This window comes from Rattus norvegicus, chromosome 1 (genome assembly GCF_021556685.1).
Source record: "Rattus norvegicus strain SHRSP/BbbUtx chromosome 1, alternate assembly SHRSP_T2T, whole genome shotgun sequence".
NCBI classification, from domain to species: domain Eukaryota; kingdom Metazoa; phylum Chordata; class Mammalia; order Rodentia; family Muridae; genus Rattus; species Rattus norvegicus.
Genome location: NC_141534.1, coordinates 227,764,533 through 227,786,191, shown reverse-complemented (window position 1 = coordinate 227,786,191; position 21,659 = coordinate 227,764,533). Strand labels below are relative to the sequence as shown.

Here is a 21,659-nt window from a genome sequence, read left to right as displayed (position 1 = left end):
TTTAGCTCTGGAGTCTGGGCATCTGTGGCAAGTTCATACTTGCTTCCAAGCAACTTGTGGCCTGGCCAGTTCTGTTATCAGTGTGGCACCATTGCTGTGGGAAGAGTATTGATCAGTTTCCCAAATGTCTTCTCTAAAGGAAGCATATAGTCTAATGGACAAAATATGAAAACAGAAGAAAGTGTGCCCCTCGTCTCTGATGAAACGCATTACATGATGGGGCCTGAATGACCTCAGAATCATGACAATGAGGTTCATTCTCTAGACTTCTTTTCCTGGCCACTATTGTATTTGTAATTGTGCAGCAGTTGTTGTGGCCCCTGCACAGAACCATGGAGAAGGATGCTCCATTCTGAAATCAGAAAGAGAGCTTGGGACAGAACCTGGTTACTATGGCTGAATGTATGTCTGTGTCCTCCGGTTGGGGTCATGCATTTCTATTTCCCTTCACTGGCTAGATGCATATTTACCTCTTCCTTGTATCTACTTTCATTTTTTATCTTTCTGAAAGGATATTTTCCATTTATGTAGAATTAGAAGCTTACTATTTTTCTCATGTGCTGATGTCTTCAGACTAGATGTAAAAGAAATAATTCAGGCATTTCCTGATAGAGCTAATTGGTGTCTTGCCACACTAGGGCACACTGGCTAATGTTTAGGGATATAACATCTTCTTGTGCAGATCAGGAGGGCTAATCCTAGATTACAATTTTATAAGAGCATCAGTTTCTCACTATAAAGGCCAAAAACTTGTCCATGTCTTCATTTGCTCTTTCCTTCTTCCTATTTCACTCTTTTCTTTTTGTCTGCACCCCCAAATTGTCCACAATGGAAGAAAAATTCAATGTCTAACTTCATACTGACCACCTAATGCTAATCCACCCACTCAGCCTTGACCTCCTCAATAGTAAAAATGAGGTGACACCCGTGGGCTCAGAGATTCCCCTAAGAGAGTAAGAGACAGTCAGTGTGTGAGTGCTTGGTGTGCACGTAGCCTTATGAGTGGCCACTATCATTGTCCTTAGATCTGTGCAACCTTCTGCATCCCGTAAGGGTAGATAGTCATTTCTCTCTTCACAGAGGTTCTTGTTGCACCTTAATTTTTCCAATCCATAAAATCCTGTGGTCTGTTTCACCGGCCCCATAAAGAGAGCCACTGTGATCAGGAACATGTTAACAGCCTGAACATGAGTGGAATTGGCAGCAACATCAGATTTTTATGGTCCCGCTGACCCCCTTTCCTTCCAGATGTCAGGATGATGAATAAGCCCACAGTGCACTCAGGACCTTGCCACCACCAAGCTTTGAACCTAGACACCTGTGGTCCCTGGGTGATGCCTGCATCCTGTTAGTGGCATCTGTGATTGAGTGCTACAGGACTGGCAGTGTCTTCTTTGTACTGAGCCCCCTCCCCAAGCCATTCATTCCCTTCTGGCATTTGCAGGCTCTCTTGCAAAGCGCAGTGGTCATTCTTCATTCCTAAGAGCACCTCTGTGACTTGAACCGAGACAGTTGCTGAGGATCTAAAGGGACAGGAAAGATCTCTCATCTGCTTCTGGGAAAGTACTTTGTTAAATAAGCTTTCCATATCTGGGACAAAAGGTCTTTTCATGATCTGAAAGCAGGAAAACCTAGCCCTGGGTTTCAAAATATAGCGAGAACTGTGTACCGGGATGTTCTGCCATCACTCGTAACTCAACAGTGGGTACTGTCATTGTATTCACACTCTCATAGACCTGGAGCCTTTGTGGTTTGACAGCAAATTTCAGCACATGAAGCATGCAGACTGTCAGAAGCACAGTGGGGAGCTCTTTTCTTAGCAGGATCATCAGGAATGACTATTGTTTGTTTGCAACAAAATCTCACGTAGCCCAAGCAGATCCCTTGGTCTGTCTCCCTCAACCTCTGACTGCTATAATTGCAGCTCTGACCTGTCACAGCTGGCTAAGCAGCTATTTTCTTAAACATTTATTTCTATTACCTTTAATTATATGCAGACTGAGGGGCACGTGTGTACATAGCAGTGAGGGTGCCCTTGGAAGCCAGATATGTCAGTTTACTCTGGATCTGGAGTTGCAATAAGTTGTGAGCAACCTGACCCAGATGCTGGAATCTGTACTCAAATCCTCTGCTAGAGCACTGAGCCATCTCTCCAGCCCACCCTGACTAGCTGGTTTAAAGCCATGACTTGAAGTAATGTTTTTCTTAACAGAATTGTATACACAATATTCTGTATCTCGTGTGACACATTTACAGTTATCATAACATGTCACACACATAACTTTGCGGCCTTCCTAATGGGAACCTGATACAGCCCTCTGCTCGTGAGCTGCAACCTCTCAAGATTCCCTGAAAACTCTGTGTACAAGGATCAGCTTGTTCAATTCTAAGATGAGAAAACAGAAACTTGGAAGGCTAGAGGGGGAAAAACATGCAGAAGGTCAGTCAGGGAGCCTAGATTCCAGTCAAGCAGAATAAGGCTCCAGCCCATCTCTTGCCAGTGTACCTTCATGCCCCTGTCACTCACCAGGGCCAACCCGTGTGGAGCCACGCAGACAAAGTTACGTTTTTGCCCCGTTTTCTTAACACTGTCCACCACATTTTACTACCTTGTTCTTCCTAATTGAATTTCTGGCCTTACACTTTTCATACTTCTCTGTTAGACGAACGACTATGAAGCAATGTAAGCAACAGACTCCCAAGTTTATGCCTTTGTCTGAGAAGATCATGGCTGTGTCCTCTAGAGAGGACCTCTTCCCAGTGCACAACTTCAGCTAGGTCCTTCCCATTTCATCCTCCAAAGGAGTGTGCCTCTGTGCTCACTGCATTTGGGCCACTGCCCCCACCACCCTCCTAGTCAGTTTTGCTTCCAGCATACTTAGCCTCACTTGACACTATTGTCTACATTCTTCATTTACTGTCTGCTTTTCATGCCAAAGTGGAAACGACTTGAGAGCAAAGAGTTTGTCCTGTTGGCTAAACCTGGGGGTCCATAAATGTCCATGTAAAAATAACCATCGGACAATGGGGAGCAGGGGGCTATACAGTTGCAGGAACAAGTACTCGGGGACAAAGGCATGTTCTACTCCCTTCCTGGAAGGTGAATATTTGTCAGGAGATGCACTATGGAAAATCCTCACAAATTTATGTGTGTAACAACCCATACAAGCAATCAAAATTTTGTCTTTAACCCTCACTATTTCCCTGGTATTGTCAAAAGATCTGTTGTATCACTAAAGCTCTACTCGGTCGCTCCTACCAGAAAATTATCTTTCTTTTGGAACTTGTTTTGCCTTTGACTACCCTCCCCCCAACCAAGTCATTTGTCCTGTTATCTAGGCTCTTAGCTACTTGATGACCCTGTTGGGAGAGGTTCTCTGAGCCATATTTTTGGTAACACATGTTTTTCTCCCATCTGCTAATGTCATTTCACTTAGATGTGTTAAAAACACATATGCTGCCTGGAAAGTCTCAAGGGTGGCCACAGGCCAACTCCATGTAGAGGCATTACCCCACTGCTCTCAAGGCTTCTGAGAAGAGCTCCTCCTGCAGAGTCCTGCTCTCCATCTTCCTCCTGTAACCCACTATGTTTCCAATGCAGTCACTGTAAGCCTCAGATCCTTCCCAGTCATCTCTGTTCCTTTTAGTTTAGAAAATCTCATTCTGTTTCAAGAGTGTGTAAATGGAAGAGCAAGACCAGATGTATTCAGTCATTTGACCCACATTCTCCTTGGAATGTACCAAAGCATGAAGGGAACTGGGTTTGCCGTCCCCAATTGCTGGAAGGGTAGGCACCAAGGCTTTTCTGCCCTGGCCAAAGGTTTGATTCTGCTGCTCTTGTTCTTGTAGGAGGACTGTATTCTAAAGCTTCTTCTGCTTACTTTGCTGGTTCAGGATTTAATACCTTCCCCCACTTAACTGCCTTGTTGCTGTGCGTCCCAGAACAAGGTCATTAGCCTTGTTGAACTTCCTTTTTCTTAGCTGTTAATCCCTTCCTTGCAAACCTCCTGTGAGTGTGTGCAATGTTCTACATGTGGGCATACTCTCTCACTCAGTATGAGTTGCTTCTGGTGGTAGTTGATGGGAAGCCTTGAGGTGGAATTGTGAGGCTACCCTTTAATCCTTGGATCGTAAATTAGTACATGTGTAACTTGTGGATAACACATTGTAACAGGTTGATTATACATTTCTTGGAGTCCTGATTGAATAGTCAAAAGAAAAGTGACCTTAAAGTGTTTCTAAGTGAATGGAAAAGTTCAGAGTAAGATGAGGTGAGTCTAAGAGAGCTCAATGGAAGAACTTCAACTTAGCAAGGAAACACTTGCTTCTGTTGCAATATGGTATTCAGCCGTACATTATGATGGCACAGAAATGGCACAAGATGCAGTCACATCCCTTGCACTCCAAACTTCTAGGGTCACTTAGCAATATGGGAGTGATGTTTTATATTGAATCATTCCTTCTCTCTGAATACTACACCCTTCCTAGTGACATCTATGGATATAGAAATCATTCACCAATCCTAATTTCTTTCCATGTCATTGTGCTTAATAGTGATACAAAATCCGTTCACTGTCTCTGCCCTTCACCCAATCGCTGTGTCTAAAACAGCTCACCTAACACATTTCCAACCCAGGTCCAAGTCAGCACTAGAAACAAGTTCAGCCTAACGGACAGCAAATCATTTCGTGTTTTAAAAATATCTTTTCAGTTGTTCCCTTAACAGGTATGAGGCAATCTGGCACCTCCAAAATAAAAAGGATCACAGAGCATCAGGGAGAGAGGGTACTTACTGGAGGTTGCTGTAAAACTTGCCACTTAGAGCCCAAATCAATCTGGGCTGAGATTCCCTGGAGAATGGCATCAACAGGCTACAATCAAAAGCCCAATCAACTCCAATAATGAGCTGTGAAGTATTAGGAAATAAAAGCCTAGGGAGAAAGTGATGGTTCTTCTCGGGGGTCCTGGCTGCAGCTGAATAATACCCTGCCTGGATCACCCAGAAAAGATGACATCCCTAACTCTGTGGAGTCCAAAACCCCATCTGCTACTGATCCTATGAGGCTGGAAATCTAATTTGCCCATCAGGATAGCTTTGATCTGCTCGGGGCCTGCGCCCTCTCCAGTTTCCCTCTTGGTGATGGACGCAAATGATATTTTCTTGAGCAACTTCAGTTCTTTTGGATACAAATTCTGTTTCTGATTTAGATGGTGAATTGAGGGAATTTGGAGCATGCGAGACTGCCACCGGGATGGAGACCAAATTCTGAGACATTCTCGAGGGAGTTTGAAGTCAGAGCGTATCCACCCTGTGTTGTGGGCTGCATGCACACTGGAGGCCACTTTCCTTTGGGGTGCACTGGCAGATCCTAAAGTCCTGTTTCCGGCACCTTGTGATAAGTGGGGTTACCCCTGGTGACTCCAGTTTGAACCATCATTTTTCTTTTGGGTTGCGCATCCCATGGTGATCTTTGATTTTTCTTTCTGCACATAGACATAAATATTCCCTGGTATTCTGCCTTCTTTTCATGGTGAGAACCTTACCTTAGATGCTCCTGGTAATTTACGCCTCACATTTTCCCCACTGACAGTAGCTTCCCATTGAAATGACCCTTCTGGAATTCCACTTAGAGCAGAGACGGGAGGGAGATTATCTTCGTTTTTCTTTTCTTCCTGCTTCTGGGTCCCGTCACCTTCCTGCTCAGCTCCCCTCCAACTAATTTAGTTCAAATGATTGAAAAAGAAAGTTAGAGCACAATGATGACTTGAATTCCACACAATGCTGTCAAAACTGATAGCATTTGACATTGGCATCTCTATGTGACAGTTCTGAGTAGGTCTTTATGTAAGCACATGATATGTGTGTGCCTAGTGCCTATAAAAAGATCGGGTATATTTGTGCTACTGACCAGACATCATAAACTGTTTTTTGCTTATGTCTGGCCAGAGCTAGTTGTAACGTTCAAAGCACTGCACGCACCCCGCATGTTTATTCTGGGCCTGCACTGAAAGTTTCTTGTACAACTGAAGAGTAAGGAGGGAAATGTCATGAAGACTTGAATCCAGGCACAATTTATTGAAAAAAAATTAACACTTGCACAAATGAATGTGACGATGGATGAAGTAAAATGTGAAGATGTTTTGTCTCTCAAGACCATCTCTCAAAAACAGGGACTCTGGATATCTAGAAATAAGCCATTTTTGATATGTTCATGGTTGGACTCAGAGACTAGTACCTTAGAAAATAACTGTAGAAAATACCCTGTGGTTTCAAGTGTATTCTTAAAAAGTTATTCATTGTGGTGGGCATATGATGTGAGAGGGTAGGAGCCGTTCTCTTTCTACCTTTATGCAATGCTAACAGATCATACTCACCATGTTTGCACAGGAAGTGTTTTGCCCACCGAGATATTTTACCACTCCTAGAAATTCCCTGGAAACCAATGATGTAACAACTCCACTTCTGGTGTTATATTTGAGAGCATTTTAAATCAGATTTTCAAGAATGCTGTGCACTCCTGTGTACATTTGGGGCACTGTTCAACAGCCAACCACAAAAGCAAGCCCGACCGATCTCCATCAACGTACAAGGAATTGAGGGAGTAAAGCACAATGGAGGATTAGTCACTGTTTTTGAAAGGAAGGAATCACTGTCACATGCTACAGTAAGGATACGTTTCAGAGCAGCATATAAGTGAGTTGGTCCAATCGATAAGGGACAGGTACTCAGTGATTTCCCTTAGGTGAGCTACTTAATCAAACGCATCAACACGGGAAGCATCATAGTGGTGGGAGGTGGAAGGCAGAGCGATAGACATTCTGAATTCCATTCATACAGATGAGATAGGTACTAGAGATCCGAGAAAGTGGTGTGTAGTTACTAATGCTGTCCACACAAAAATTGCCAGGAGGGTTAACTTAGGTTATACTTTTTAAAGGCCAAATAAGAGTCTAGTAAGTTTCTTTACATATAGGTGAGTACAGTTCTATTTCCCTATATAACCACATCTCTGTAATTCTCTGTATTTAGTTTCCCATTTCTTTTGTGTCCGTATTCATAGATATGTGAGATGGGTCATCTGATAGCATTGCACATGTCAAAAGAAATGAGGAAAAAAGGTTAGACGTGCTCCATTGTGGGAAACTGAGTGGGCCAAGATGCTCCTCTAGGTCTCTAACATGATGGAAAATTCCACTCAGCCTCCTGTGGCATAGAGGTGATTGTGCGGGCGGGTATCCATCTGCTTCCTACCCTGAGTTCGGCAATCTCATGGTCCTCTTAGAAAAACAAAGGCTGTGCTTTGGGCTGCCTCTCTTCACTGTCTTTCTGCTCAGTTTTCACATCAGCTCTCCTCTCTGTGATATGTGGTGACATACTTGTCTTCGTGCCAAAGAAAGGTTCATTGATGTCATCCAGTGACTGCAGAAGCCCACTGATTCATCTCCCCCATCAAACACAAAACCAGTCCCAAGGGAACAAAATGGATTACTGTCCAGGAGGGAAGACTTTTTTTATTTTAAATCTGAGAGGTATCGCACTGGTTTCTAAAGGCATATACTATCGTACTTAATTTCTCTTCTTAAGGAGAATTTAAATTTAATTTTCTTCCATAGTGAGACAGGCTGGGAACTGTTGCCTCTGCTGGTTGGTAATAGAATTTAGTCAGAGCTGAAGTAAATTGGATTCAAGCCAAGAAATAAAATGATCTAGGTTTCACAATTTGATTACAAGGTAAAAATGGAAAAGTAGCTAATCTCCTATATATATAATACAAGCAGGCATTGCCTTAACCGTGTATAAGACACAGGAACCCCACCCTTACTTTTCCTGCTGTGAAGCGGTGTAGCTTTTAAGGAAGCCTTAATTCACCCATGCAACACTTTTTATGAATTCTAGAAAAGTCCACAAGCAAAGGTTACCTCGGTGGCAGAGACTTTTATTTGCAAGCCGTACTCCCCCAGTTATAATTTGGACAAGTCGGGGGCTGTGTAGTTTACCCTTTCTTCTTGAGATACCTGGTTTGGTGTCTGGGTGTTCATTCAACACATTTAATTAAATGTGTTTAAAATGTGGGTCCTTGAAATGACTTCCATTTTGATCCAGAGCGGAACTAAGGTAGGACATGAAAGGCGTGTGCACTGCAGAATCTTAGGGGGCACCCTGAGGTTCTGAGCTGTGGTTCACCTCGGTCCTGCTCTGGTTTTAATGAAGTCAATTTCCAGTCAAGTTTGGTTTATCTGGGCAATTCTTTGAAAATGGACTGTCACACGAGCCTGGAAAGATGGAATTTAAAATTAGTCATTAATTCTTCTGCATCCACTTTGTGAGTAAACTTCTTGCTATGATCATGACTGTCCTCAGGGTCTAAGTTTTTTTTTTTTCACTTTTGTCTTTCAGATCACTACTGATCTAAGGCAGCGGTGCACAGACAATCACACTGGAACATCAGCCTCAGCCCCCATGGCTGCTGGCATCATTGCCCTGGCCCTGGAAGCCAAGTAAGCCTCGATCTCTCTTTCTTACCTCTGGTGACAAGCCCCTAAGTCTAAGAACATTCTCCCACGCCCCCCAAACATGTAGTGTTTAGCACAATAGGCCAGGTGGGAACATTCCACGCCAGTGTTTAAATTTCCAGCAATTGAGTTTTTCATACATTTTTGTTGGTGGGAATAGTGGCTCACACCTGTAATCGCAGCACTTGAAAGGTCGAGGCAGGAAGATTGCAAGTTTGAAGCCAGTCTGGGCTACATGCGGAGTTGCACGTCCGCGTGAGATCCATAACAAAGGATGTATTATGAGGCCCTGTCGTAAACTAACAAACACAAAACAAAACAATAACCGGAACTCATTCAATGAGGGGTTGGGATTTATATATGCTTGAAAAAGCAGCCTGTGATTCCTTCATTATGGAGTCGCAATGCTAGCCAGTTGGCTGCAACACTCTTGTCCTGTTGGTTTTTCTTTTAGTCTGGGAATGTTCAGGTTGGCCTTAGATGAGTGAGGAGCACCGCCCTCTCTGTTCCCCTTATTTGTAGCTCAGCAAGGCAGCTCAGATTCCTTGATATCCGTGCTGTCACAGATTGACTCTGTAGAACAAGATATGTCAAAGTCACATGGCAGGACCCCACAGACAAGGACAACCCATTTATCTCAGCTTTGCTCCTGGCCCTTCTAGTCACACTGTGTTTAAAGCCCTTTGAAAAGCCTCCATAAGCTGTTTGTATATAACACCTCCTCCTCTCTCAAAACAAACGGGTTCATTTTGACATAGCTCTTTGGAAACCTTGTGCAGATTTAAAATCTCTTTGCCTCAATCTCAAAACTTAAGATGTCCAGGAATCTGAAAGTTGTAAATTTAACACCCAGATTTATTTGATAAACTTATCTCTTGCTATTTCTGTCTGTTCTTATCCCACACATTGTGAACATGCCCACCTTACTGTGTCAGTGAAGTGACTGAGTCCCTCTCTAAAGGTTTTGCACTATGCCCGTAATTAGCACCATTTCTGAAAACAAATCCGTGAGTTCCACGCACATCTGGTCCAAAGACCGTTTTCAATGGGGGATTTGAGGGTCTATTCTCTGAGGCTTTCCCCGAATGAAGATACTAAAAAAATAGAACTAGAGACTAAGGACATCAACATTTCTCAGAATGAGCTTTGCATTCCTCCCCTTCTGTCTGTGCGCTCCTGAGAATGCAGCTCCAGGAGGTGGGAAGGAGGAGAGGAGACTGAGGAAGCTAGGGCCATGACATTGGAATGGATAGTTTGTTCCCAGTACCCAAATGACTCCTTAACATTTGTAATGACCTTATTGGTACGGAGACCAGAACCGAGGTTAATGCTGCCCTAATACGCTGTGGCTGCATTTTGTGGCACCACTTCCACATCTGGTGCCATATATTGGGTAGGCACCTGCCTATGCCTCATCATTGGGTGAACGTGCATGCGTGTGTGTGTGTGTGTGTGTGTGTGTGTGTGTGTGTGTGTGTGTGTACATACATACATATTTACATTCACTATGCATATAAAGAGCCAATGCTCTTAACTGCTGAGCCAGCTCTCCAGCCCTCATTTGGGTTCCTTTTTGACAAGACTAAATGTGAAATTCATTTTAAACATCCTCTATCTCTTAAGGTGCTGGGCAAAGATTTGGCAAACAACTGGCACTTACCCTGTGAAATTCTCAACTTTTTTTGCAACTTTTCACTCAATGTTCTGGCAGCACAAGTTAATTATCTACGTTTTTTATCTTGCTGGAGTCTAAAGAGGGTCTTTGAAAGAAAAAAAAAGTATTTTTCCCCTGAAATTCTAAATGGTTTCTCTGGAATATTTTCTTATCTGTGAAATATTGAAGGGAAATAAAAAAAAAACCCAGAACTCATAACCACCTTACTCTCACATAAAGACCAGAATCTCAGACTCTGACTTAGCCTTTCAACATCATAACTACCGCTGAACACACTAAACTGATTCTCCATTATTTTAGAAATTACAGCAAACCCAACTGTTTCCAATGACAGTTCTCTTAAATACTATTTTAATAATACTAATTTCATAATAATAGTATTATAAATACTACAAAGCTAACATGCACACCCCACTTAGTGACACCCCAGTCATCTGGAGGCTGCAGAACATGGAGAGAGAATGCAGCTCTTTTCCTTATTTTTCCATGTGGAGAATTTTTTAACATTTGTTCTTGCCAAGATGGGCATAAGTAGAGGGAAACCCATATTGTCCAAATACAGGTTATCTGGAAACCACTGTGTTTTTGGAGTGTAGCAAGCCAGTTCCATCGTGGCCCTATAACAAGTGATAAATAAGCAGTCGTATAAAATGAGAAGGAATAGGCCTCTCCCTGTACTCTATTGATTTGACTTATGGCCAACCTCTGCCTGTAAGTGAAGCTGAAAATTATAGGAAAGAGGTCTGAGTTCTCTAGGAGTGGGTCAGGAGTGGCATTAAACTACCACCAGAATAAGCACTGGGGTTGGCTTTGGGGCAAAAAAATTATCTAAAAGGAAGAAATTGCAGAGAGGAGCTCAAATAACAGTGTACCGAGGCTGCAATTGCTCTCCAGCTAAGCCTGGGCTATGTCCTGCTCGTTACTCACTTCCTGAGACCTAGCCTTGCAATCTTCTCTTATACTCAGTAACCATGAGCCCTGGCATTTTGATATTCAGCCCTTACGAGTGCAAGCTGATGTTACTGCTTTGAAAGGAAACCTGAGAGAAGTTTCAGCAACCAGAACTATTGCTTGCGAGGTCAACCTTCTTTCCAAATGCTCAGACTGCTCACACAGAGCTTGCTAGGCAGCAGATAGGCTAAACCTTCAGGTCAGCATACTGCAAGTAGAGGGGCTAAGCTGTGTCTTACTGCATGGCCCCATTACTCCTACACTGATAAAGCAAATGTGTCCTACCCTCCCCAGTTTCTAGATGACTGTGTTTGCTTGGCACAAGGTGGAAAACTCAAATCCTCAGGTTCCATAGCCTGCATCCTCTGTGTTTCTGGTACCTACCTACCTCTTGGGGATTTGTTGAGATCACTTGGAATGCGAGTCACACTACAGAATGAGAGACACGGTATTTTTTCCGTTGGCATTGGCTATGTTTTTTCGTGTCATTATTCCCTAAGCAGTGCAGTACAGTAAAAGCTTCCTTAGCATCTACACTATACTAGGTGTTAGGGTAATCTAAAGATGAATATAGCATATGGAAGTATGCCAAGGTTATCTGCAAAAATGGCCCTTTTTACAGAAGGGTTTGATGTCTGTGGGCTCTGAGGTTAGTGAAAGGTCCTGAGGCCATTGCCCCACAGAGACCCAGAGAAAATGGATTCTGTCCAAGAGTGAATGATTTGAACTCTTCCTCTTCTCTTCTCTTTGTCAATCTTCCCTCTCTGGTTAATCAGGTGGCTTCTCCCCTTTCGCTCATACCTCTAAAGCCCATGAACAATTCCAAGCTAAATGAAAACTCTATCATCTCACAGGGGAGAAAAACTAACTTTCGTGTTGGAGATCTCTGGGCACTTTTATTGTTTCAGAAAGTTTGTAGTGTGCCAGTAGTTGGGATTTTGTAGATTTTAAAATATCTTCTGGTTTTCAGCAGACCAAATAGGGAATACAGACTCAGGAAGGCCATTAGTAAAAAATGATATGCTGTCATAGAGTCAAACTGTAGAAGGTCAGCTAGAATGAGCATGGTGGGGAGTGGACCTCTCTGGCTGAGTGGTACACACATAGCAGTTGATGTCCGCTAAGCAGTGCAGGAGGGAGCCACATCTGTAGGCATCTGCATCTGGACCTCTGCATTCACCACGTGCTCTAGACTCAGAGGACAGGTGGCAAAAAGAGAGTGAGAGCAAATGATGCTTCCTGTAAAACGATTTACACGGCTGAGAGAACTTTCATTCAGGAGAGTCTGAGCAATACGCCTTGACGTAACCCTTCCTAATCCTAGACTGCAGTTACTAGAGCAGAAAAGAAAAAACGTCAGCATTAGCTCGAGAAATTCAAACATGGAGCTCACCATTACAAAGAACCCTTCATTGGAGGAGTGGAAAATCTACCCTCAGCAATCAGGACATGTTAATCTACATAAGAAGTGTTAAAAAATGGATTGAGTCAGGCAGTGACTTCTGAAATTATTTAGATATAGAGGTTATGGCTAGAAGACCCTTCCATGAATCCTCAGTTTAAATTATCTAAATACTTTTTCCTCAAATTTCATTTGAGGAAAGCTAAGCAGGCTAAGAAATAACTTACTTTGAGAAAACCTAATACACTTAGATTTAAACTAAGAGAATAAACAAGTGTGTATGGTACATATTAAACTTTGGCTGCTCTAGTATCTCGTAAACACACGTGTACACATGCACACATTGTCAAAGGGCTTCATCCACGTTCTCTTTATTACTTGTCTGCTATTTCCTATGTCTACTGGTTTTTAGAAGATGTCATATAGGTTCATGTGAAACACATACAGTCTGTAAAATATTCTAGAATGTTTAGGTAAGCATTGTGATACTGACATTTTCATGTATAATACTTTCCTACTGAAACGTAAACTCATTGGGAATAAGAATTATACTGTATAATCTTTATTGATAGATAGTAATTATACTCAACACCAGGGGAAAACGTTAAGGCAGCATGGTATATCCAGGGAGAATTGAACAGGCCATAATTGAATTTTTTTTAAGTCACTAGCTATTAAAGCTAAATTCTCACCAGGGAAGCAAATGTTCACTGCTAGCAGACATACACGATTCATTCATGAAACCTAAAAAAAAAAAAAACTCTTGAGGGAATGACTATGGGTGGTAGGGTGGTATAAGACTTGGTTGAAAAGAGAAATTGGTTAGCTTGATGCTTCAAGGTGGAGCAGTGCTCTCTTTCATAGTCTTTATGACTTCTAAGTATCCCACCGTTAACAAGGTTAATTCTTAAACACAGATTAATTCATCTATGAAAACCATTTTTCTACTTTCTCTAAGAGGGCTGGGGGAGGGCTGGGTCCTACGTCAGCTGGCAGAATGACTTGCTTGTATGTATGTTGTTGTCACACTTCTGGTCCTTCTGTTACTGATGCTCAGTCCTTAGTGACTTGTCCCTCCTTTGTTTACATGAGTCCCCCAGGAGCTCCTAAGGGAAGTCCCTCCACCTTTGGTCCTGAGTGGGAGATCCTGTCAGACCAATAATGGCCCAAGTGAGAAGAGCTGCCACAAAGCCAAAAGATGATTCACACCATCTGCCATGGCTTTAAAATAAAGTTCTGAGTAGTCTTTTCTCGAGAGATTAAATGACTTGCAGTTTTTGCAATTTGAAAAGCTCATCTGCTCAGGCTTTCTGTCGCTCTGTCTTACCAACCACTATGTCTTTTGCCTTACCTCTCTCTACAAGCTATCCCATTGATATGTACAAAAAATGAATGGCAGTAATATGTGACCCACTTATGGTAAGATACCAGGGGCTGTTGAGAAGACATCTGGAGTTTTTTGACAAGCTAGCTCTGAGTTAAAGCAACTCAGGGAGCTTTGTGTTCCGAGAACTGAACATAATCAGGGGAGATTGTACAAGAAGGATTCGATAGCCACAGCATTCGATATTCTGATATTAAGATTCTGATATTAAGTCTAAATATCAGACTTAGTATCTGGATAATGATACTCTGTATCCAGTCTTATCTTCTTTTGTGCTGTCATCTTAATTAAAAACACATCTCATTATTAACTATTGTTTTTGAAAAATTTCCCAAGAGCTACACTGAGCTCTATGAAATGTTCAGTGGGTGGGGGCACAGATGTGTTTGATTATTGAGGTAGCATCGCAAAAAGACATGCCCACTCCTTTCTTTAAGCAGTTTCACTCCATTTAGAACGTAGAAAAAATCCACATGCACTGAGACACCCAGGCACACGTGTCCAGATTCTGTGCAATCACCAAGACAAGGGACCGGGTATTGCATCCACACTTCCTGGTCGACACTCATGCATACTGTAATACAGCAGTTCAGACTTGGAATTCAGCTGAGGTTTCTGGCATAAGAAAGATGAGTGAATTAAAAGGCAATCAGGAAAGAGTTGACAAGGTTTGTGAGGTGAAGAACAGCAAAGCAGCACACATTTCAACTTGAGGCTGAGCGGACAGGGTAGGGATGTACTGTCCTGGATTATTCCCTATAGTGAAATAATTGTAACCAGACACACAGAGCAGTTACCACAGGCCTTCTGCCAGGACTGTGAATGAAAATAGCTTTGTTATGTCTACATACACGCAGACAATACACTCTGTCCTCTAGCACTCTTCAAGTTCAAATTATATAGAAGCCAATTTTCCCTGGACTTGCCTGACTGTACCTTAAGTAACAGTTTCAAATAGGATGACTTCCAAAGGTGTCCATTATGACTGGAAAAGCCCTGGTCAGCAGGCTCATTCACTTGAATTGTCTTGGGAGCTAGCCAGTGTTTCCATAGCCTTAGATGAGCAAACAGCACCATGTTGGAGACTTGAACTGCTGCAAAGACAAACTGAAAACAGAAATTTCTAAGGGATTCTTACCTGCTTCTTTTTGCTTAGCTGTATTTAGCTGTATTCTGGTGCCAAGATATGCTTGCATACAGGAGCCTGGTATGGCTGTCCTCTGAGAGACTATGCTAGCACCTGACTAAGACAGATGCAGATACTCACAGCCAACCAGGACTGAGCCCAGGGACCCCAATGGAAGAGTTAGGGGAAGGGCTGAAGGAGTTGAAGGGGATTTCAATCCCACAGGAAGAACAACAAATAACACTATCAACTAACCAGACCCTTCAGCGCTCCAAGGGACTAAACCACCAACCAAAGAGTATACATGGGCCTGTCCATGGTTCCTGCTGTATATGTAGCAGAGGACTGCCCCATCTGCCATCAGTGGGAAGGGAAGCACTTGGTCCTGTGGAGGCTTGATGCCCCAGAGAAGGGGAATGCTAGAGGAGTGAGGCCAGAGTGAATGGGTGGGTTGGGAGAGCACCCTCTTAGAGGCAAAGAGACAGGGTGGGTGTTTGTGGAGGGGAGACCAGAAATGGGGATAACATTTGAAATGTAAGCAAATAAAATGATAAATTAATAAGTAAAATATCTTTCACTGAAAATATGCAATTGTAATAATATTTTCAAATAAGAGTGGTTCTTATTGCTATAGTAGTCCTCAAATCTACTTCTTGTATCACTGAATAAATCCTGTTTTTAAGCAACCAGATATCAGGAAAGTCTCATGTTAGAATGTTCTAGATGGCTTCAAAGGAGTCTGATCAAAGTATGGGTAACATGGAGAGAGAGAGAGAGAGAGAGAGAGAGAGAGAGAGAGAGAGAGAGAGAGAGAGAGAGAGAGAGAAAGAGAGAATATGCTTTAGATGATATATCTTGAGAAAAGGAACTAAAGCAGGCTAAGGTCTAGTTGTTTTGCTGAACTTAGTCTGGTACCATTTATAGAAATAAATACACTTGGTATTTTCCCATGGGATTCTAGGAATTCTAAGAAGCATAAAACCTGGTGAGACTACATGTCCCTGGGCCTAGATGTCTTGCAATGAGAACTGTGGTAAATGTCTTGGGCAATTATTGACTGAGTTTTGTGTGCCAACTCCCACAGCAGTTATTCTGATCGTTTTTTAATCCTCAGGAAATGCCTAGCACTGTGTTTATAAATGTTATAAATGACTGACATAAAGTTACTTTTTAAAGTGAACAGCAGTGAGTATTGATTTCTTTCCATTAGAAATTGCATGCCTGCTCCTGTGTTCTTGGCTATACAGGCTGCTACCAATAGATTAACCTTTGCAAGAATACCCAATACCATTGCTTAGCAAACCGACTAATGTCTTCCTGAGTTTGTAAGCAATATGTAAAAATTAGTATTTCAATTTAATCTCAGAAGATTTTGAATTTTACCTACTGCTAGGAACGTTTTGTTCTTAATAGTGCCTGTGGCCACCCCTCAGAACTAAGAACATTTTTCTTGTGCCCATTACTTCCTACCATTCTTTACTACTTACTCAGTTTCAGCAAAGTCTATAAAAAGACATCGCTGTGACAGCTCATCCCCTAACTTCTACCTCTGAGGACTCCAGCTTGAATCCCAGTTACCATTCAACTCTCTGTCTGTACCAGGTGTTCTTGGGAGGCTGTATGGGTTTTGTTCATTTAAATTTTAAGAATTTAATACATCGGTGCTGTATTTACATCATTTCTTCCCCTGCCCTGCATCCAAGTCCCACTCAATCTTGAACTCATGACCTCTTCTTGTAAAATATAGTGTGTGTTTGTGTATGTGTGTGTGTGCACGCGCGCGCACGTGCGCGTGCATGCATGTGCGTATGTATGTATGTATGTATGTATGTATGTATGTATGTATGTATGTATGTAACTTGCTGTGTCCACTTAGTATTGCTCGTATATACATGTTGAGGACTCGCCTTTTGTGATTTCATACTCTTATTAGGAGATCAGCCCTGAAAATGATGACCCTCTCTCTAGTTATTAACTGCCTATAGCTCTTCATTAAGGATGAGACCTTGTGAAATTTCTCCAATATGTATTGTCATGGCACCTGTTTCCATGGTGGTTTTAGTGGTGGTGGTGGTGGTGGTGGTGGTGGTGGTGGTGGGGGTGGGGGTGGGGGTGGGGGTGGGGGTGGTGGTTTGCTGTATGTCAAGCAATAGGCTACCTGATCCTCTGGCTCTTAGAATCTTTTTGTCACCTCTTTTGCCATTTTCAGTAAGTCTTAGGTATATGAGTTGTGCTACAGATCTGCCTATCACCTTGGGCTGAGTTTTTATAGATCAAGAAGGATTTTGTTGATTGGTTAGAAAATTTTATACATTTCCTATTTATGTGTTGAGTGGTTGTTGCTTTTATTGTTGTTGTTCTTGTTGTTGTTGTAATATAAGTAGTTATTAGGTAAATAATTGTCTGTAGATAGGGGATCCAGACTTGCCTGTAATTCATTTTGAAACCCAGGCTAGCCTCAAGATCATTTTCCCACTGCTGCAACCCAAGATGCCAGGTGTGTACCACCACACCCAGATCTAGGCTGACTTTTGAATCAATATAGCCTATGGCTACCCTGGTTCAGGCCTATAAACTTTACTAGAACATTTGTTTCTCTTGTCCTAAACAGAATAATTTCCCATATGACTAATAGGGCTGAATTTTAGTAATCAACTAACTCTCTCTCTCTCTCTCTCTCTCTGTGTGTGTGTGTGTGTGTGTGTGTGTGTGTGTGTGTGTGAAATTCTCTTTTATAAAATGTTAATCGCAGTATATTTTCCAGAGAAGAAAGGAAATAGAAAATATAAATGAAACATTAAAAAGCAGGACATTCATATTGACATGAACAAGTTGGTTATGACATTTGTCATTTGAAACCTTCTCACAATGTATCCATTATAATATAAACTATGATACCTCAATAGAGCCCAAGACATAGAAAATGCCTTGTGTGTGTAGCATTTCAGTACTTACTATCATCTGGAGTTAAACTCTTAGTTCAGCACTGTGGATGATTTCATTTCTTACCAAGTAGCCATATATGTGGCAAAGATGATACAGACTTTTTCGTCCCAGAAGTCTGAAGTCTGGAAATATCACGTCTAACACCTGAGGATCATAGAACACAGACTGTAACATCCCATATGTGAAGCTGGAGATTCTGCTTGCTACTGACCGCACATGTATGTGCATAGAGCAGCAAAGGGCAAACAAGACATAGAGAATGACTTACTCCTTTCCACCAAGTAGCTGTGCTTCACCATATACTGAGCTGTATTCTTGATTACCAAGCTCATTTCATCCCTTAAGCATCCCAAGGTCAGTGTCATCACCTATACCTCAGATAGAAGATGGGGCCCAGAAATCTTCAGAGGGTAAGGGGTAGATCTAGAAAATAAACCCAAAGTCACATGACACAAGAATGCATCACCCTACCGGTCACTTTACTACTCTGCTTAGCAGATGGCAGCTACAGCTATAGGGGCTGTGAGTTTGGGGAAGAAAGTCAAACTTTTGGGCAGGATGATACAAAAACCTTTATAGAACGAGAAAGATTTAACATACATTTTAAAAATGAGTGGGCATGTGACTCATCCTGCAGATTTCAAAGCCCACAAAATACTTTCTAGCATTTAACTGCAAGTGATCCATAGATGATGATGATAAACCCCTAAAGGCATAAGAATCAGTATGCTACACTAAATCAGCGATGAGATACTAAGCTTGTACACAATGAGTAAATGGATACTAGGAAGGAAAGAAGGGAGGGAAGGAGGAAAGGAGGCGGAAGAGATGGAAGGAATAAGGAAGGCAAGAAGTCTTCCTGCAGTTGTTTCAGTGGTGTGTACAGGTATCAGTTTCTGAGTCTGCAGGGAGTAGACTAACAACCATCAAGTTCCATTTTAAGTCTGAGTGTTGACCATATAAAAGAAATATTAGTTGAGCTGTTCTTGCTACTATAGTTTATTTATTTGGAAAGACATTTTCACACAAGTCTGAAATGGTAATATATCTTACAAATCGTAGTCACAAATATATACTTTCTTCTTGATATCATTGAGCATATGCCTGTCACGATGCTAAGAACTGGTGTACTTCTGTACAAACATACATGGTCCATAAGGATAGCGCATGTGTGTTTGGTTTTGAGCCTGGCTGTCATGCACTTATATTCCTATTAACAGATGGAAGATAAGCATGGTACAGAGGAGAAAACTAAGCCATGGAATGATCAATGATGATCAAGAATAAGGAAAGCCATTAAAGAAGTAATCACATGCATGCTATGACAATGGTCACAGAGTAATTTACTTTATTTTGGGCTGTCTTCAGTTGTTCCTGAACTATTTGGTGGCCACGATAACTACATTTTAACTACTTAATCCGCCCACAACTTGCCATCTTGGCTAAGACTGGACGTAAAAAGGCAGAGAGTGAAGGAGAAAGCCAGAAAAGCAACCCATTTGTATGATTGAAAATGGACTGATAACTGCTAGCATCACTTCAAAGATTGAAATTGCACCTCAGTTCCAACAAATGTAACAAAAGACCTTATGTTCATGCCCAGTAGTCATTCTAAATAGCTAAAATACTTGGTATATAACAAGAGAGCAAGGAAATAAGGGAAAAGACAGTAAATTCTGAGGCAAGGAGGTGTGGTCTTTTCACAGCTTTGGGAAGCCTTCTTGCGGAAGCTCTGGGAAACCTTTACAAATGTCCTCAGAGATTGTTGCCCAGGACAACTTCGCAGAGAGAGTTCTCTGCTTGATTCGTACTCCCTGCTCTGCACTTAAGGGCCTTTGGAATAGACATTTAATGGCCTCACTCTCTATAGCAGATGTATTCAATTTTATAATTTTCATTGTGTTAAAACTCTCAATTACATGGGATCCCAAACCTGAAATATGAAATAATTGTTATCAGTTTGGCTGGGAATTGTATAACGTTGGAAGATTGCCCAGAGAATTTCTGGTCTGTTGGGAAGCATTTCACTGAGCATAGTCCAGGAGAACAATAACGGAATGTGAGCTGCTTAAGAACAAAGCTGTATTTTGAGAAAATATTCTTAAAGCAAGTTTTCCACTGATGTGCTTTTGTTTGAAATTTTCAAGTGAACAAAAGTTACACATTGGTTTCACGTTGGAAAATGGTGCATACGTCTTTGAAATGCAGAATATCGGGGCTTGGTTTTGTGTGTGTGTGTGTGTGTGTGTGTGTGTGTGTGTGTGTGGTGTGTATGAATGTGTTGTGCGTGTGTACAAGTGTGTTGCTTTATGATTTTTTTTATTAAAATGTTCAGTTAGCACATGAAGAATTAGGTTTTATTCTGGCATTTTTATACACTTGTTGGCTAACCACCCTGCTTATTTTCCTCTATCCTCCTGAATGCCAAGCCTCCCAGTGCCTGTTATGTCTTTCCCCCCACCCATGGAATCCTTCGTTGTCATCTGTCCTCTTGCCATCAGCCCCTTCCTCCACACCTCTTCTTCCTAACTCACTCTTATCTCTAGCTTCATAATCTATACCTCCCCTCTCCCTCACTTAACATATATGCATATATGCATGCTAAGCTAGGATCTCAGATGATAGAGCATGTAGGATTTTTGTCTTTCTTTTTATTGTGAATTGTGTAGCAATAAACATAAGAGTGTATGTGTCTCAATGGCAGGATGCTCTCCTTTTGGTATATGCCCATGAATAGTTGTTTAGAATCTTCCAGTTTTAATTACTCAAGAAACCTCCTTAATATTTTCCATATACACTCTACTAATTCATACTCCCATCAGCAGCGAATAAGTGTTCTTCCTTCCCCACTTTCATTGTTGGGTTTCTTGATGTTAGCCATTCCGACTCTGAGGAGATCAAACCTCAAAATTATCTCCAGTGTAGATTCCTCCGATGGCTCGGGATGCTGAGTACTTCTTAATGTGTTTCTATTGAGAGCCATCTGTTTGTTTCATTGACGCATGTTTTGATTGCCGGAGATTGGTAGGTTTGTTTTTTTTTTTTTTATGTTTTCTAGATATTGATCCTCAATCTGATATCTAGCTGACAACGATGTTCTCCCATTCTATAGACTCACTGTTGGCTCTCCTGAGAGTTTTCTATGCTGTACAGAAGCCTAGTGATTTCATGCCTACCTGCTTGTTAGTTCTTGGTGCTGTTTCCTGTGCTATTAGAGTCCCGTTCACAAAGTTCTTACCTTAACCCCCATCCTTATGTGTGTCCATATATTTCCCTCTAACTGTTTCAGTTTATCAGGCTTTTTATTAAAGTTCTTAACCTATTTTAAATTTATTGTTTTGTCGAATGGGAGATATGGATCTATTTTCATTTTTCTCAGGATGGATATAGACGTTTTTCCTGTACCACTAGTTTAATAGGCTAGACGGCCTATTTGTTTTCCAGTGTATGGTTTGGACACCTTGGTAAAACGTAAGTGTCCATTGCTGTACCGGTTTACTCCTGACACTGTTATTTATTCTACAGCTATGCATATCTGTCTTTACCCCAGGACTGTGCTGTGGGAATCTTTTATTTTCTTTTAATCATGGTGAGACTTGTAATTATCCAACTCATCCTTCCAGTTTACCACTATTATATTGGAAGCAAACTAACATTTCTC

General features: G+C 41.7%; 1 protein-coding gene across 4 annotated transcripts in view; it reads left to right on the top strand.

Annotated features, from left to right (window-relative positions):
• Pcsk5 (proprotein convertase subtilisin/kexin type 5) overlaps positions 1-21,659 on the top strand; it is a 431,011-nt gene that overhangs the window by 188,619 nt on the left and 220,733 nt on the right. For all 4 annotated transcript variants that reach the window (XM_087575048.1, XM_087575031.1, XM_087575011.1 and 1 more), the window contains exon 9: positions 8,399-8,499. In XM_087575048.1, the coding sequence (XP_087431174.1) occupies position 8,499 (1 nt within the window). In that variant the 5' untranslated portion in view covers positions 8,399-8,498. The remainder of the gene's footprint in view (positions 1-8,398; positions 8,500-21,659) is intronic.